The sequence below is a fragment of the Pelobates fuscus genome, chromosome 13 (assembly GCF_036172605.1).
Source record: "Pelobates fuscus isolate aPelFus1 chromosome 13, aPelFus1.pri, whole genome shotgun sequence".
Classification (NCBI taxonomy): domain Eukaryota; kingdom Metazoa; phylum Chordata; class Amphibia; order Anura; family Pelobatidae; genus Pelobates; species Pelobates fuscus.
In genome coordinates this window covers 34395610-34414350 of record NC_086329.1, presented here as the reverse complement: position 1 = coordinate 34414350, position 18741 = coordinate 34395610, and the positions used below count along the sequence as shown (strand labels likewise).

At 42.6% G+C, this 18741-nt stretch overlaps 1 protein-coding gene across 11 annotated transcripts in view; it reads left to right on the top strand.

Moving 5' to 3' along the window:
- Window positions 1-18741, top strand: part of EVL (Enah/Vasp-like) — a 183736-nt gene that overhangs the window by 70277 nt on the left and 94718 nt on the right. For 10 of the 11 annotated variants that reach the window (XM_063439148.1, XM_063439147.1, XM_063439146.1 and 7 more), the window contains exon 1: window positions 17655-17771. The exons of the other annotated variant lie outside the window; for it this stretch is intronic. In XM_063439148.1, coding sequence (XP_063295218.1) covers window positions 17761-17771 — 11 coding nt within the window. In that variant the 5' untranslated portion in view covers window positions 17655-17760. Of the gene's footprint in view, window positions 1-17654; window positions 17772-18741 lie in introns of those variants that run through there. 11 annotated transcript variants of the gene reach the window in all.

Here is an 18741-nt window from a genome sequence, read left to right as displayed (position 1 = left end):
ACAAATGAAGGTATTTTTCTCAGAATAAATAGAGATTACTCTGCAATACCAGCACCGGCCAGTAGGGGTCACTGTGTGTGGAGAGAGGCAGGGATAGGAAGTTACAGCATATCCCTGCCTCTCTCTACTACTCACTGATCCGTGGGGGAGCAGCTACACAGCAGAGTCCAGACAGCAGCTCTACAGTAAGTGAGGGATGGAGGGAAAGGCATCAGGGACACATGGAGACACTGAGACACTAGGGGACACATGGGGACACTGAGGCACTAGGGGACACTAAGGGACATATGGGGACACTGAGACACTAGAGGACACAAACACTAGGACACATGGGGACACAGACACTAGGACACATAGGAACACTGAGACACTTGGGGACACTGGAAAACATAGGGACACTGAGACACTAGTGGACACTGAGACACTAGTGGACACTGAGACACTAGTGGACACTGAGACACTAGTGGACACTGAGACACTAGTGGACACTGAGACACTAGTGGATGCTGAGACACTAGTGGATGCTGAGACACTAGGGGATGCTGAGACACTAGGGGATGCTGAGACACATGGGGACGCTGTGAGACATAGGGACGCTGTGAGACATAGGGACATTGGGACACGGAGACACTATGTGTCCCCATGTCCCCCATGTCCCCCAGCCAGTGTCCCTAGTGTCTCAGTGTCCCCAAGTCTCCCAGTGTCTGTGTCCCATGTCTCTCAGTATGCCTAGTGTCCCCATGTGTCCCTATATGTCCCAGTGCCCCATGTCTATGTCCACAACTGTCCCCATGTCTTCCAGTGTCCCCAAGTGTCTGTCTCCCAGCCAGTGTCCCCTAGTCTCCCAGTGTCCCCTAGTCTCCCAGTGTCCCCTAGTCTCCCAGTGTCCCCTAGTCTCCCAGTGTCTGTGTTCCCATGTCTCTGTTTCCCTAGTATCTTAGTGTGCCTAGTGTCCCCATGTCTCCCAGTGTCCCTATATGTCCCAGTGTCCCCATGTCTATGTCCACAACTGTCCCCATGTCTCCCAGTGTCCCCAAGTGTCTGTCTCCCAGTGTCCCTTAGTCTCCCAGTGTCTGTGTTCCCATGTCTCTGTGTCCCTAGTGTCTTAGTGTCCCCAAATGTTTCAATGTCTTCATGTGTCTGTGTCCCTAGTGTCAGTGTCCCCATTTCTCCCAGTTTCCCTAAATGTCTCAGTGTCCCCATGTCTCCCAGTGTCCCCATGTCTCCCAGTGTCCCCATGTCTCCCAGTGTCCCCATGTCTCCCAGTGTCCCCATGTCTCCCAGTGTCCCCATGTCTCCCAGTGTCCCCATGTCTGTGTGTTCCCATGTCTCTCAGTGTCCCCAAATGTTTCAGTGTCCCCATGTCTCTCAGTGTCTGTGTCCCTAGTGTCTCAGTGTCCCCATTTCTCCCAGTTTCCCTAAATGTCTCAGTGTCACCATGTCTCCCAGTATCCCCATGTCTGTGTGTTCCCGGGTCTCTCAGTGTCCCCATGTCTCTCAGTGTTCCCGGGTCTCACTGTGTCCCCAGTATCCTAGTGACATGGGGGGACACTGAGACATTGGGACACTGGGAGAAATGGGGACACTGAGGCACTGGGAGACTAGGGGACTGGGCGACATGGGGACACTGACACTGACACTGTGATACATAGGGATACTGAGACACTGGGTGACTTGCGAGACTGAGACACTGGGAGACAGGGAGACATTGGGAGCAATCCATCTATACAGCAGAATCAAACTGTGAGTAGTTTGTTGGTGATTTTACAGAATTTTCTCTGATTTCACTCCTTGTGATTATACAAATGATTAAGGCTGGTATTTTTTCCCAAGAAAGGTGGCAACCCTAATTACTCTTCACATACTCTTGCTTAAAGGAGCACTATAGGGTCGGGAACACAATCCTGTATTTCTGACCCTATTATGTTAAAACCACCACCCTGGCCTCTTCTTGCCTCCCTAAGTATAGTAACATATAACCTGTATTCAAGTCTGCAGCTGCTGGCTCTGCCTCTGAACTGACTGTCTGCTGACATCATCAGAAGTGGTGGTCTGAGCAAATTACAATACTTGCCCATAGGATTGGCTGAGACTGTCAACTAGGCAGATCAGGGGCAGAGCCATCACAAGTCCAACATAGCCCTGGCCAATCAGCATCTCCTCATAAAGATAAATTGAATCAATGCATCTCTATGAAGAAAGTTCAGTGTCTGCATGCAGAGGGTGGAGACACTGAATGGCAGTGCTGCACAATACGCAGTACTGCCCCAGTAAAGCACCTCTAGCAGCCATCTAAGGAGTGGCCAGTGGAGTTATTTTCTCTGAAAAGACAGTGTTTACTGCAAAAGGCCTGAATGGAATTATTCTACTTAGCAGAAAAAAATACAATAAGCTGTAGTTGTTCTGGTGACCATAGTGTCCCTTTAAGTTTGGAAGCTTAAGAGGGATGTATGGGAACAAAACTTGTGTGGACTGGCTGACAATAAAATTAGTTTAGGTAATGCAGACGTTGGTCTCTCTAACACTGTGGCATGTCCCCTTTCTTCTACACTCACTACATACACCTTTTCTCTGTCTCAGGAGTTTCTGCCTGCTAGTAAGAAGGTAAGGAGACAAGTGGACCAGCGAGTGCTAGGGGACAGTCCTTAGAAAGCATGGAGTGAGTGCATCATTAGACACATTTATGTCAAGCTCAGGGTGCTGCCTGCATAGTATGCCCTTAGTTGGACAGCCTGCATGACTGGCGGGCAGCCTGACATGCATTCATGCCAGGCTGGCCTTCCAATTCTTTGGACAGACATGCCCCCTTTTTGGGCATGTTCTCCCCTTTTGGCAGGTCTGGTTACGTGATTCGCACTAGTGGCCCACCCTTTTACCCCACCCATTGACTTCCTGCTTCACTGGACACAGCTGTTAGGGGGTATGGATTTACTTGAAAGATGAAAGCATAAAATAGAAAGAGATTAGCATAGAGTATGTGTTTTCTTATAGCTGAATCCTATGAGTTTCCCTCCAACACCATCTCCATCAGATACATGACGCTTGGGAGGTATGACTGTTTTTGTGTTTTTGGTCGATAAGATTCCGTAATTAGGCCCATCATAATTGTCAGCACCAGGCCCACTGTGCTCTTAATCCGGCCCTGGTTACAGTGACACTCACACTAAGTTTGTAAGATATATTCTCTCTCAGTATTACAGGATTCTGGGGAATACAAGTATTAGACATTTTTCCTTTTTGCATTATTATTATTATTATTATTATAATTGGTATTTATATAGTGCCGGCTTATTCCACATAGCTGTAGTATGTGTTGTGTTTTTTTGTTTTTTTAAGAGTTGTGTCTTTTAAAATTGTAGTTCTCCTCTGCTGTATGACTATATTATGCAAAATTGGAGAGCTGGTATTTGGCAGTTATAGAGTCAACGTTTAATTCCCCTGACTTGTAGGCAAAAGGAGTAATCAGATATGGGTAAAGCTAAAAATGAACCATGTTTATTTGTCCCTCTGTGAGAAGGGATTGCTTCCCAAAACATCCCTTATGCATCAAACAGAGCTGCAAAATATAGAGCAAAGTAGTCTTTTTAGAGCAGTTTGACTTCTTACCCCAGTTCCTTACCTCCAATACAACCCTTACAAGGCCAGAAGCTCTCTCTTTGAGCTGAGCTTGGCAGTGCAGGACTTACTGATTGTCTGAGAGTGATCACGTAATGCTCTCTGCCGATAAGCTAGCCCTGGACTACAAACTAATGCTCCTTCCTACACATTAGCCTCCAGGTCTCCTGGCTGCAGAGGGAAGGCGGGGAGGAATACCGGTCAGATCCAAAGTTTTAAAAAAGTGTGTGCTGTAGTGGTTATGGTGCGTGGATGGATGTGAAATAATAAAAAAAATAACTCTTTGATTTATACATTATTAACTCATTTTACAGGGAGCATTGTTAATGTTTAATCTTGCTTACAACTGTTCATGCTGTGTCTGGATGCTATTAATGTATACTGTGTCTATTAAACTGCGAATGCCCCCATTAACCAATCTTAATTATAAGGATACTAGATTTCCTCTTAATGAAGGGTATTAATATCCCAGTTTTGACATTTCTCCTTGCCTTGTTACTGGACACGCTATGCACCATAAACAATACAGCTCATTTCAGTGATTATGGGGCTATGATTTCGATATGGGTGGATGCAACTCAGAATTGCTTCTTCTCATTTCAACTCCTGAGAATTCATTGACCTTAGCCTCATTGATTCTCCAACAGCAACAATAACCTAAAATTGCAATGAGATGAATTCACTACGACAACCATAAAATGTGTTGGTACAATATATATAACTCATTTATTTTATTTGTTTTATTTTTAAATGAATGAAAGAACACTCAATGTACCATAACCACTACAGCATATTTGTTATGATACAGGAGTTTATGGCTGCAATCCCTCTGGTTATTGTCAAACCAAAGGCTGGGCTCTCTGCTTGCGATGTGATAATGACGATATTTCCCTTTCTTGTTAGACCGACAAAATATCTGTAGAAACCTCAAAACTTCACTTTCCGTAGTCTTCGTATGATTTGCAAAGGCTCCTTAAGGTGACATCTCCAGTTAAAGGGACACTATAGGCACCCAGATCACTACATTGAATTGCAGTGGTCTGGGTGCAGTGGCCATGTTTCCCTAAGTCCTGCAATGTAAATCGTAGTTTAAATCGTAGTTTTTGGGTGCAGCCACTATAGGCACTTCCTGCATGCCAAGAAACTTTTGGTCACCTAACTGATGCTGGACGTCCCCACGCTCTGCATGAGGACATACAGCATCAGTTAGATCCCCATAGGAATGCACTGAAGCTGCTTTCCTATGGGGAGGGTCTAATGCACTCACTGCGCATGCACATTAGCCCTCCACCCCCGACGGATGACAACGCGCAAATCCATAACGGAGGGAGTTCGTTGCTGGAATCGGGTAAGTGTTCAAAGGGTTGTTAATAAACCTTATAAAGAATTGAAATTTGGAACAAGCTGTGGTGGAATCTTTTTGAGATCGCTTTATTCCTATTGAATTTCCATTTGCCAGGATCCTTGTTAGTGCAGTACTCTCGCGCACGTTCAAAAGTATAACACTGTGGTCTATGGAGGATCTTGCGACACCACTGGTGGCATCTCACTTGTTACGGGCTTTTGGGATAGGACAGCAGTTGACGGTGGAGCTTCACTTTTTGTCAATCTCAGACTTTACCATAAGATAGTCCCTACTTTGTTTTATGGTATATTTGGATTGCTTTGGAATTCCAACGCAGGCCTTAAATTCGTATTTCTGAATACATTTTTTCAAATGCTACTCAGAGCGCATTTGATGCAGCCTGGTGATTTGTTGTGCATGCACACTAGCCTCCAATGCTTTCCTATGGGGAAGCGTTGTATTGGTTGAGATTATGAAGATTGATAATCTCAGCCGAGGAAGCAAGACTAGCACGCTGCAGAATAAAGTAATTTTTTCCAGTTCAGCTATTTTAACTTTAGATTTGAAATTCCCTGCAATTCCCACCATAGTGAATAACCCTAATAGTGTTACTTTAAGGGATGAACCACTAGTGCTAGTCTATGGAATGTCCCTTAAACATCAAATGCCCAAAATTAGATTCATGGGCCACCCAAACTGTTTTGATAAATTGCTTCAAAAGTTTATTTAGAAAATGGGAGTTTTTTTTTTTCTTCTAATATAAACTATGTTGTAACGGTGTTATGACAAATGTGCTAATATTTGCTAATAAAAGTCTATTTATAGAAGATTGCGTTACAGGAAGCATGTAACTAAACTCACAGTTCGGTGAGCTAGGAAATAGCGGTAACCAATCGACTAGCCACAGGTGTGAGATTTCCTTTGTCGTCTCATCTGAAATAATTTAGCTGTTTTATAAATTGAATCCATTTACAGTAATGTTTTTTCTGTTTTCTTATGCTGATTTCTGAACATACAAAGGAGGGGAAATTGTGCATTTTTCCCACCACTGTGCATGGTACAGAACAACAATAATTTGTTTAAGGAATATATTTTTTTTTTTATATAAAAGATTACATGTATTGAATTCTAACCTTTTGTAAAGCACACATGTAAGTAAATACTTCTCTTTCCTGAATTATTGTTGCACCACATTGGCAGCTATCTTTAAAGGGGTAATACAATCATCATATCCAATGCACTCTGTTGTTGTGGTAATGATGTCATGATGGTAGAAGTACCATGACGGTAATGGGGCAAATTGTGTTACAATGGTTTGCCCTCATTCCTGGTTCTCCTCTCGAATGCCATTCATTGGCTGGTTGATAACTCTCAGCATATGATAGACGTTCTCTACAGAGAAGTATGCGCAGAATTGATATTGGCCATCTCAGAGCTTTTGTTCCATGCTCAATAATGATGCCTTCAAATGTCTTAAGTGGTCATAGTGCTTTGAGAAACCCTCCTGCTTCTCAGACCTAAGACCATGCAGGTAATCCAAAACTAATGTGAAATCATTAATCTCGGCATCATATGCAATTGCTGAGCATTTCAAAAATACACCTGGGATAGTGTCAGGTGTAATAGGTTTGTTATTATTTTACAATAATAAGAAGGCAAAGGAGACCCTTCTCAAACAAGCTTAAAGTCTGAGGCTTTGAGGTAGGTGGATTATATCTAATTTGGTGCCTTGCCCAAGAACATTTATTGGTGATCTGTCCGGGATTCAAACCTTTCCCACCACCAAGTGTGTAAGAGAAATGTGACATTTTGTGTCCCAAAAAGTGGACGGGCCTAAGTAAGCTTAATATCCAGATTTAGTTGTTTCCAGGGTAATGTAAACAATATTAATTCCTGGCAACACCAGAGACCAATGAATTTGACTGTAAGTGGCAAAACTAGTCACCTGGTAATCCATAGTTTTCTGATATGCCTGCTGCAACGTTCTCAAGCTTGATGACTTTTGTCCAATCAAATGCTTCGCTTAGAGAAGCATTGCGGACATACGGCAACATGTCAATCTAATTAAACTCAACTATCCGCCAAGCCAATTCTTCTCGTAGATAAATATTACTTATGCTCAGTATTCAGTATCTGTATACTTGCTGATGCAGGACATAAATTACATTAAATTGCTGAATTTATTCTAGGCCGAAGCCCCTAGTGGATGCGCCATTGTCAGCCACTAGGGGTGTGAGGATGGCAAAAAAAGAACAATTTTATCAGACACTGTTTTGATCTGCAAGCCTGCAGGAGATGCACCTACGCCCCCAGATCACTTCCATGTCCCTTTTGTAGATATATATATGTTATAAATCTGGCTAGCACAATGTATGAATTTGATATAGACGTTGATGCAAATATCATGTGTAATCATTGTCATGTCTATAAGAAGGTTGTGGTTTTGCTGTGTTTGCTGAAGTAGATTCTGAATGATCAATGCTTTGCTGACTCAAAGGAGCTGTATCTTTTCATTTTGACAGCAAAGATTGCCGCAAACACATCAGGCATGAATTAGTCAACGTTCCATCCCGCACATCTGGCTTGGATGACACAACAACACCGTAGTCACAAACAGAACAATCATGCTTATGAGACTGTCCGAGATAACTGGTTTATCAGAAAAAAATATATATTCATTAGCATGTAATTGCCTTAATTATAGCAGCTAGAATAGAGTGAGGAGGCCAGCTGTTCTGCTTTTCAGCACTTCCTCTTGGTTGTCGGTTTTGTGGCAGCTGCTCCTTCATCCACTTCTTTAGGTAGTAGGATTTGTGAGAATTCTCAACTTTGCCCGAAGATCATAACTAGAACCCTCTATCTAGATTAAGGATGAGCAATTTTAACCACACCATGTTGTGGACATCATCTCCCACAATGCTCTTACGGCCCTAATGCTGGCAAAGCATCAGGGGAGATGTAGTCACCAACATCTGAAGTGCCGAAAGTGGAGTAGCCATTTTTTCATACTGGTTGTGTGAGTCACAGCCACGGAAGACGTGGCTAGGGCTGCATAAACCAAAACAAAAGTGATTTAATTCCTAAATGGCAGAGAATTGAGACTGCAGAGGCATGAGCTATACATTATAGATGCTTACTTTATAGGGTGCCCAAGTGTCCCGGATCGCCCAGGCACCTTCATTACATTGTCCTGGAATGAGCTGGGCCCCATATTAGTGAAGAGGGGCCTCCATAAATATAACAACATCTTACTGTATTCAAGCCAGAAGCTGTCACTCTGCATGCTGTTAGACTCAGAAAAACAAGCAGTCTGCTGCCATAATCAGAGGTGGTGGCCTGATCCAATCACAATGCTTCCCCATAGGATTGGCTGAGACTGACAAAGAAGCAGATCAGGGGCAGAGCCAGCATGATTCAAACACAGCCCTGGCCAATCAGCATCTCCTCATAGAGATGAATTGAATCAATGAATCTCTATGAGGAAAGTTCAGTGTCTGCATGCAGAGGTGACTATAGTGTCCCTTTAATAATGGGTAGTAATTGACAAATATGGAGGTAGCAAGTAGAAGGCCAAACCAGCCCTGCATTCGGATTTGTCTTGGCACACTCCTTTTGCACTCATATACCCTTTCATTAAAGGGACAGAATAATACTAGTCTCTAAAGTTCCTACATTTGCTGCTTCTGTCTGTGAGCTTTCTTTAGTGTTTTAATACAGCAGTGTGTTTGTATGTAATGTTGTGTTTGATTTCAAGGGTGTGTTTGGATGTAATGTTTGCTTTTAAATGAGTGAAGGGTTGTGTTTGTATGTAGTGTTCATGTTTGATGACAGGGGTGTGTTTGTATTTATTATTAGTGTTAGATTGCAGGAGTGTGTTCGTATGCTGTGCTGGTGTTCAATTACTTGTATGTATGCACATACACTACCACATACTTACAGATATACATAAACCTTTACGCACAAACATATAATGTTCTGATACATGCTCACATTCACATCGACACATGCACAGCCTGACATATACACAGATGTACAAACTCACACTGATATATATATATATATATATATATATATACACACACTGACATATACACACTAATAGACACACACACAATTTTACATAGACATAAGCACATATGTGATCATTTTTTTAAATCAACAGCCACCCTCCTATTAGCTTACCTTGTGTGTCCAGCAGGGTGGCTTGCTTGTAGTACTGTTACTGTTGCTGCAGCTGGCTGGTACGAGTGTGAGGTCTGGAGCAGCTCTTCGTGCTCCCTCTACTCTCCGTTCCCCTCATGCTGCCTATGCAGTTGCCTCCTCTCCCTCCTGTGCTGTCTCTCTGCACAGAGCTAGGAGGAAGTGACAGGCTGTCACTTCCTCCCAATCTGCACTACTATAAAGGCCTGGTCGCAGCAACCTACAGGGCCCCTGTTTCCCACTGCTATAATAGCCACGGAGAAACATTTTGTGGCGCCCCTCTGTGCCTGTCAAACAGTTTGGGAACCGTGGGGCTAGACTAAAGCAGATCGCATAAACTTCTGCTAAGCAGCACTTAAACACTTTGCAGCAGTCCTAATTATCAGAAAACGCATATGGAGCTACCACCCAGACTGGTGGCAGCGGCACCTTATCTGCCATTAGTTTACAGACAGCTCCACCACGTTTATACACAGAGCTGCAGTTCCTTCATATAAAAGGAATGAGCCTGGTGGGCAAGATGGGAATATGAGAGAAAAAAAATAAAAATAGCGGTAAGCAAAAAGCCTCCTCCTGTAATGTCTGAGTGAGATGGTGGCATTGTAGCTGCAGCGATTATTTGCAAATCACTACAGTTCTAAGCAACTATAAGGAAATGTAGTCTATTTACCATGTACAACTATACATACTCATATATCCAGAAGTTAACCTTTTTTTTATATACCATTTAGGATAAATAGTTTAAGTGTATCAGATCTCGTTTTAGGAATGTAGTAGAATTGTCAAATTAACATGCTTTTTTTTATATATATCTTTACTACAACGTAGCGAATAAAAAATATTTTTAACATGAGATTTTCTGCTGTAAATAAGGTTTTCATCTCGCAGTTATTTCTTCAGCAGAAGCAGAACAATTTAACAACGCAAATAAATCCTGCCTTTTGAGTTTGTTTTATTACATTATAATGTTTTCACCTTGTTCCGTGAGGTTATATTTTAACAGGTTCTGTTTGGGTTCTCTCTGCTCTGTGCATTATCATCTTTTACTAAATGGTTTCCGCTGCTGGGTATGGGCTTTTAATCTGCTAGGTCATTATTGTGAATATTGCTGAATCCAATCTACTGGATGAAATTGATACACTTCTGACTGTCTGCTACTATATCATGCACATCGTTGCAATTTGTTTTTCTTTAGTATTATTTAATGGACTGTAAATCTGTTCACAAAACAAACAAGCTTCTAGGAAAACTGTGCAAATATAACTTACACAGGAAAACTACAAGCTCCAAAACGACTACAACCTCTGTCGTGGCGTCGCTAACTTACCTGTAGTCTCCTAAGCACAGATTGCTACCTTCACTGCTGTTGGAAAGCTCTGCACTGAACTAAGCCAGTTGCTACAGCGGCCTGTAGTGGTGATGGTGCTTGGGGTAATCCTTAAAAACCTTTAGCTAACTCTGAATATCCACTATAAATCTTGTCTCTTTGATAGGATGTCAAGCGATAAGTAGTATAAATCATAAAATAATTTGGGGTAGCTGATAGGGTAAAGTATAAGATGTTTTAATGAAGGATATGGGTTAGCGATTCGGAATTAGGTTAGTGCTAGGGGGCGTTAGAATATAGGCTAAGAATATGAATACAAAGATTAGGGTTAGGTAAGGTTACAGGCTAGGCTTTAGGCATTATGAGAGGTGTTGGGATTAGACAGTAGATTGGTTAGGAATTTCCATTAAAGAGGAGATAGTTGGATATTAGGAGATAGTAGGAGTTTACTTAACGTTTGTCTTTAGCAGTGTTATATACTAAAGTGAGCATTGTTGAGAACTGAACATGAAGTCAAAGTATGACATTTTCCTATGTTGGCCAACTTGGCCTTAAATGAGCACTATAGGGTCAGGAACACAAACATGTATTCTGGACCCTATAGGGTTAAAACCACCATATAGCCCCCCCTGGTCCCCTCATGCCTTCCTAAATCTTGTAAAATCTTACTTGTATTCAAGTCTGCAGCTGCATGCTTTGTCACGGTTTCCTTTTTATACCTGCCTGCTGACAGCAGCAGAAGTGGTAGCCTGATCAAATTTCAGTGCTTCTCCATAGGATTGGCAGAGACTGACAAGGAGGCAGATCAGGGGCAGCACAAATCAAACGCAGCCCTGGCCAATCAGCATCTCCTCATAGAGATGAATTTAATCAATAAATCTCTATGAGGATAGTTCAGTGTCTGCATGCAGAGGGAGGAGATACTGAATGTTTGGATGCATTTTAGGCAGCCATGACCCAGGAAGGATCTCTAACAGCCATCTGAGGAGTGGCCAGTAAAGTTATCACTAGGCTGTAATGTAAACACTGCATTTTCTCTGAAAAGACAGTGTTTACAGCAAAAAGCCTGAAGGGAATGATTCTACTCACCAGAACAAATACAATAAGCTGTAGTTGTTCTGTGACTATAGTGTCCCTTTAAATTTGAAATTCACCTCTGCTTCTCAACATTTATCATTTTAGTAAATAACCATGTAGGAGTTGGGTTAGAGTTTGGTTAGAAGGTTGTGGGTTATGGCTAGACATTCGTAGTTTGGTTAGGGGGTTTGGCATTAAGTAAAGGGATAGGGTTAGATATTATTCATCGAATAACCATAACACACACTAGTTTTCATCCTAATATACAATACTCAATGGGTTAGTGTAACTCAAGTAAGTAAATTATCTTAAATTCTAAAAAATAATGTGTGTGGCTACTTGCCTGTCCCTTAAATCTTTATCCTGTTCCTGTCATTCTCTCTTCCTCTTCTCTGATTCTCGATGATTTAAACAGCGAAGTGTGGTGAATTGAAAAGTGAAATTACAAGATATAGGACTTAAAATGTTGGAAACCTATTGTACATAGAGAAATTTAGGCTAAAATAGAAAAACATTTAAATAAACCCCAAATCCATCACAGATTTTGATGACCTCTGTCTGTAAACCCTTGGCCACTCAAATCACACTTTTTAAAGTATTGACAATGAATTATGAATATATATTTTTTTAATAACCTGAAGTGGTGGATTATGACGTGATAACAATATCCACAGAACTGGATCAATTAAATAATTAGCCAGGTACTCATTAACGATGTGCAGTTTAAGCTATTTCTTATAATACATAACAGAACATCTGATCCTAGTATGTTATTATATAGATTGCCAGTGGCGTACACACAACCCATCGGGCCCCGGTGCGAAAACTGATCTGTGGGCCCCCCCACCCCCCCCGCTTACTCTGCGCGGGCTGGGGCCGCAACACATGGCGGGCGGGCACCTGGTCGCAGGGCTGTGACCCGTGCGACCGCGGTATGTACGCCAGTGCATGCATAAACACATACACTTAAAGGACCACTACAGACACCCAGATCAAATCAGCTCAATGAAGTGGTCTGGGTGCCAGGTCTCTCTAGTTTTAACCCTGCAGCTGAAAACAGCAGTTTCAGAGAAACTGCTATGTTTCACTGAGGGTTAATCCATCTCTAGTGGCTGTCTCATTAACAGCCGCTAGAGGATTTTCTGCGATTCTCACTGTGAAAATCACAGTGAGAAGACGCTGAACGTCCATAGGAAAGCATTGAGTAATGCTTTCCTATATGGGCGGTTTGAATGCGCGCGTGGCTCTTGCCACGCATGTGCATTCGGAGCTGAGAGGCGGATCGGGACGGAGAGATCCCCAGCGCCAAGGGAGCCCGGCGCTGGAGAAAGGTAAGTGCTTTAGACACACACACACACAATCTCATGAACAGACGCACACATTTACTGACAGACACACACTCAGTGACAGACGCACACAAACATACTCAGTAACAGACACACACACTAACAAACTCACTAACACAATCACTCACACACTAACACACTCACTCACTAACACACTCACTCACTAACACACTCACTCACTAACACACTCACTCACTAACACACTCACTCACTAACACACTCACTCACTAACACACTCACTCACTAACACACTCACTCACTAACACACTCACTCACTAACACACTCACTCACTAACACACTCACTCACTAACACACTCACTCACTAACACACTCACTCACTAACACACTCACTCACTAACACACTCACTCACTAACACACTCACTCACTCACACACTCACTCACACACTCACTCACACAATCACTCACACTAACACACTACCACTAACACACTCACACTAACACACTCACTCTAACACACTCACTAACACTAACACTAACACACTCACATTAACACTAACACACTCACTAACACACTCACTAACACTCACTAACACACTCACTAACACACTCACTCACACAATCACTCACACTAACACACTACCACTAACACACTCACACTAACACACTCACTCTAACACACTCACTAACACTAACACTAACACACTCACATTAACACTAACACACTCACTAACACACTCTCTCACTAACACACACACACACTAACACACACACACACACACACACACTAACACAAACTAACACACTCACATTAACACACTCACTAACACACTCACTCACTAACACACTCACTCACACTCACATTAACACACTCACTCACACTCACATTAACACACTCACTAACACAAACACACTCACTAACACTAACACACTCACATTAACACACTCACTAACACACTCACTCACTACCACTGTCACTAACACACTAACACACACACACTAACACACTCACTAAAACACTCACTAACACACTCACTCACTAACACACTCACTCACTAACACACTCACTCACTAACACACTCACTCACTAACACACTCACTCACTAACACACTCACTCACTAACACACTCACTCACTAACACACTCACTCACTAACACACTCACTCACTAACACACTCACTCACTAACACACTCACTCACTAACACACTCACTCACTAACACACTCACTCACTAACACACTCACTCACTAACACACTCACTCACTAACACACTCACTCACTAACACAAACTAACACTAACACACTCACTAACACTCACTAACACACTCACTAACACTCACTCACACAATCACTCACACAATCACTCACACTAACACACTACCACTAACACACTACCACTAACACACTCACACTAACACACTCACTCTAACACACTCACTCTAACACACTCACTAACACTAACACTAACACACTCACATTAACACTAACACACTCACTAACACACTCTCTCACTAACACACACACACACTAACACAAACTAACACACTCACATTAACACACTCACTAACACACTCACTCACTAACACACTCACTCACTAACACACTCACTCACACTCACTCACACTCACATTAACACACTCACTCACACTCACATTAACACACTCACTAACACAAACACACTCACATTAACACACTCACTAACACACTCACTCACTACCACTGTCACTAACACACTAACACACTCACTAAAACACTCACTAACACACTCACTAACTCACACACTCACTAACACACTCACTCACTAACACACTCACTCACTAACACACTCACTCACTAACACACACACAAACTACCACTAACACACTCACACCAACACACTCACTAACACTAACACTAACACACTCACATTAACACTAACACACTCTCTCACTAACACACACACACACTAACACACACACACACACTAACACAAACTAACACACTCACATTAACACACTCACTAACACTAACACACTCACTAACACACTCACTAACACTAACACACTCACTAACACACTCACTCACACTAACACACTCACTAACACAAACACACTCACTAACACAAACACACTCACTAACACTAACACACTCACATTAACACACTCACTAACACACTCACTCACTACCACTGTCACTAACACACTCACTAACACTAACACACACACACACACACTAACACACTCACTAAAACACTCACTAACACTAACACACTCACTAACACACACACTCACTAAACACACACACACACGTTTTTTCTGTTTTTTAAATTTTATCCCCCCAGCCTCCTTACCTGTGTGAGAGCTGGGGGATTCCCTAGGGTCCAGTGGTGTTGCTGGTCACCCGGCTGGCGGGCGCGCGAGGGAGCTCTGTCCCCTGGGTGCTCCCTCTTCAGCTCCCTCGCGCGCCGCGTACTGATGCCGGAGCCGGAAGATGACGTCATCTTCCGGCTCCGGTTTCAGTGCGGTGCGCGAGGGAGCTGAAGAGGGAGCACCCAGGGGACAGAGCTCCCTCGCGCGCCCGCCAGCCGGGTGACAGCAGGGCCAGCCTCGGGGGGCCCGGAGGTGGCCGGCTCCTGGGCCCCCCAGCAGAAGAGGCTGGCCCTGTGGGTACATACCGGGTCGCAGGGGCGGCCGGGCCCCCTGGTGGGCCGGGCCCGGTCGCAGCCGCGACCCCTGCGACCCTGGTATGTACGCCACTGTAGATTGCTATCTGATAAAGTGCATATAGCCACGAAATGCCACGTTTGGCGAGTTACTTGTTGCCGCCCGCTGTTGAGCTCGAATAAAGTTAAACCATACTATATTCATATTTTCTCTGATGAGACTTTGTGATATTCATCTTTGGGATCCAGTACCTTTCTATTTATACTATCAACCTATTTTGCCCAGTGGCTTTTATATGCCACCCGTAGACAGCCCTACAGAATGTGAGCAGTCTCCAAGAGGCAGGAAAAACACCAGCCTCTGAAAGCATGTATAAAGGCAAACCTACTAAACAGTGTGCCCTCTACAACACCAAACAATGACCATGAGACATATAGATGAGTATGAATGCACAAGAAAGGAATGATGGTTCTTAAAGTGCAAATAAGGAAAAAATACAACCTTTCAATATGACGCTGTCATATTGGAAGGTTGTATTTTTTCCTTATTTGCACCTTAAAAACCATCATTCCTTTCTTGTGCATTAATACTTATCTATATGTCTCAGTCTCCAAGAGGCAGTCTTTAACCCCTTAAGGACCAAACTTCTGGAATAAAATGGAATCATGACGTGTCACACATGTCATGTGCCCTTAAGGGGTTAATTAAAGGAACACTAAAGCGTTTGGCATACAGACCTGTATTCCTAATGCTATAGTGGCCCTGTCCCTAGTAAACTAAATGTACCTCCCCACCATTTTATATAAAAAAAAAAATGAACATTTAATTAAAGGGAAACTCCAGTGCCAGAAAAACGATCAGTTTTTCTGGCACTGGTGGGTCCCTCTCCCTCCCACCCACCAATCCCCAGTTACTGAAGGGGTGAAAACCCCTTCAGTCACTTACCTGGGACAGCGGCGCTGTCCCTCGCCGCTGTCTCCTCCTCCGTGATGCTCCTCCTTGTGATTGCGTCAGCCGGTGGGCGAGACTGATCTCGCCCACCGGCAGAGGATACCTAATGCGCATGCGCGGAAATGCCGCGCATGCGCATTACGTCTCCCCATAGGAAAGCATTGAAAAATCATTTCAATGCTTTCCTATGGGGTTTTGAGCGACGCTGGAGGTCCTCACACAGCGTGAGGACGTCCAGCGACGCTCTAGCACAGGAAACCTGTGATAGAAACCAGGAAGTGACCTATAGTGGCTGTCTAATAGACAGCCACTAGAGGTGGAGTTAACCCTGCAATGTAATTATTGCAGTTCATGAAAAACTGCAATAATTACACTTGCAGGGTTAAGGGTAGTGGGAGTTGGCACCCAGACCACTCCAATGAGCAGAAGTGGTCTGGGTGCCTGGAGTGTCCCTTTAACTTAATGTTTCACTCCATTGTGCTGTATACCTCTTCTACTCCAGAGAGTGGAAGAAGGTATGGCCTCCTCCGTGGTAGTCCAATCCCATCAGAGAGGAGCATTGGGGACCTGTTGTGTATGCCCAGGTCAGCTTCGCTATAGGAAAGCATTCAATAAAAGTTTTTTCTTAGGAGACTTCCACATCCCTCACGTGCCATGGAAACGACTCTAGTTGCTGTCAGTATATCAGCCACAAGAGGTGGATTTAACTCTGCTGTGTAAACATTGTTTTAAATGCAGGGCTAAAATTAAAGGAACACTGCTCGCATGCCCTTTCATTGAGATGAAAGGGCCTGGATGACCATAGGGGTCCTTTAATGGTTTACAAATATGAATAGTTCACCCTGAATTGGTGGACTACATCTTCAATCCTCCTCACAAGGTGGATAATGAGAAATGCAGTGAACTCTGAGATGAACAGTCTGAAGTTTAGACGGGGATCTTGATACAGCTGGTTTTGGAACCTCTGCTGACTCTCGGAGAATACTTACAGTAATTTACGTCCATTGAATGGGTTAACTATATGCTTTTAGAATGCAGAGATATTTGTGAAGTTTATTATTCTTCTGTTTCGGTTCTCTTTACTTTTACTCACATCTTAACCAAAGTCTATTTCCTGCCCTTTTTGCTACGAGTAGAACTTCCTTTTCCTGTTTTGGGTCTCACCAATGCACAGTAAGCCGAGCAATAAACCTTCTTGTGTGTACACTTACATTATCCAAAGATACTCTGGCTGTCATGCAATGCTGAGCAGTAAACAATTGGAGAAACTAAGTGGCTTTTTTGTGGATTCATAAAAATGGCAACTAGGTAAGTTTGTGGGATCTTTTAATCCGCTTCTTTCTGGTCACTCTGGTTTTGCAAAACCCTGTCATCTCAGATTATACAATGATATTGGAACTTTCAAGATGATTCTTTTTTTTGTTGTTTTTTTGTTTTTGTTTTTACATAAAACCAATTTAGGATGACTGGTATGCAACATTCAATATAGAAGAAAAATGCATAGATTCTAAGAAAACTAATAAAAAAAATGTATACATTTTAGTAAATAATAGCAAATATAATACAGTTAAGATGTTGTCAAACATGTTAGATAACTTATCAACTTCAGGATAAAATCTGTACCAGGAGAATATGTTCTGGCTTTAAAGCAAATATAGGTACTTCCGTTGGTACATTGACTAACTGAGCTCTCTTGTCTCTGGAAATATTAAGCTATATTCGGCCCGAATGTTTGGTGTTTTTTCTGTAAAGATTTCAGTCTATGCCAAATGCTACCTAGTGAAATAAAATAAAAATAAATAAAGATGTGGAGAATGTCTTTCATAGTGTTCAGATTAGTTATATTTGCCACATACTGACATGGTTCATTTTCCACTACAATTTCATAATTAAAAGTATTGTTTTTTTTATTTTAAGTTATTCACTAAACTTTGAATTGTCAGGAAGGGAATTTAAAAATTTGCACCAAAATAAATCAACTGGAAACATAACTGGTTTAAAGAGATTTCTCCCCCGCCCCCCCAATTCAGCTATTTTGGCTTTAATTTTGTGACTCTTTTTGCAAATTGATTGTTTGATGAATAACTCTGTATTGTGATCACCTTGGGTATTTACTAAGTCAGTGCTTCTCTATTTAGTCCTTAAAGGCACATAAACAGCTCAGTTTGTTCTGTTTTTGTGCAGTTATGGAGAAAACCTGGACCATTTCTCTTCCTTTAGGATTGCGAAGAGATGACCCAATTTTTGGGTCAAAATGTAAGGTTTTCAAATGCTGAAT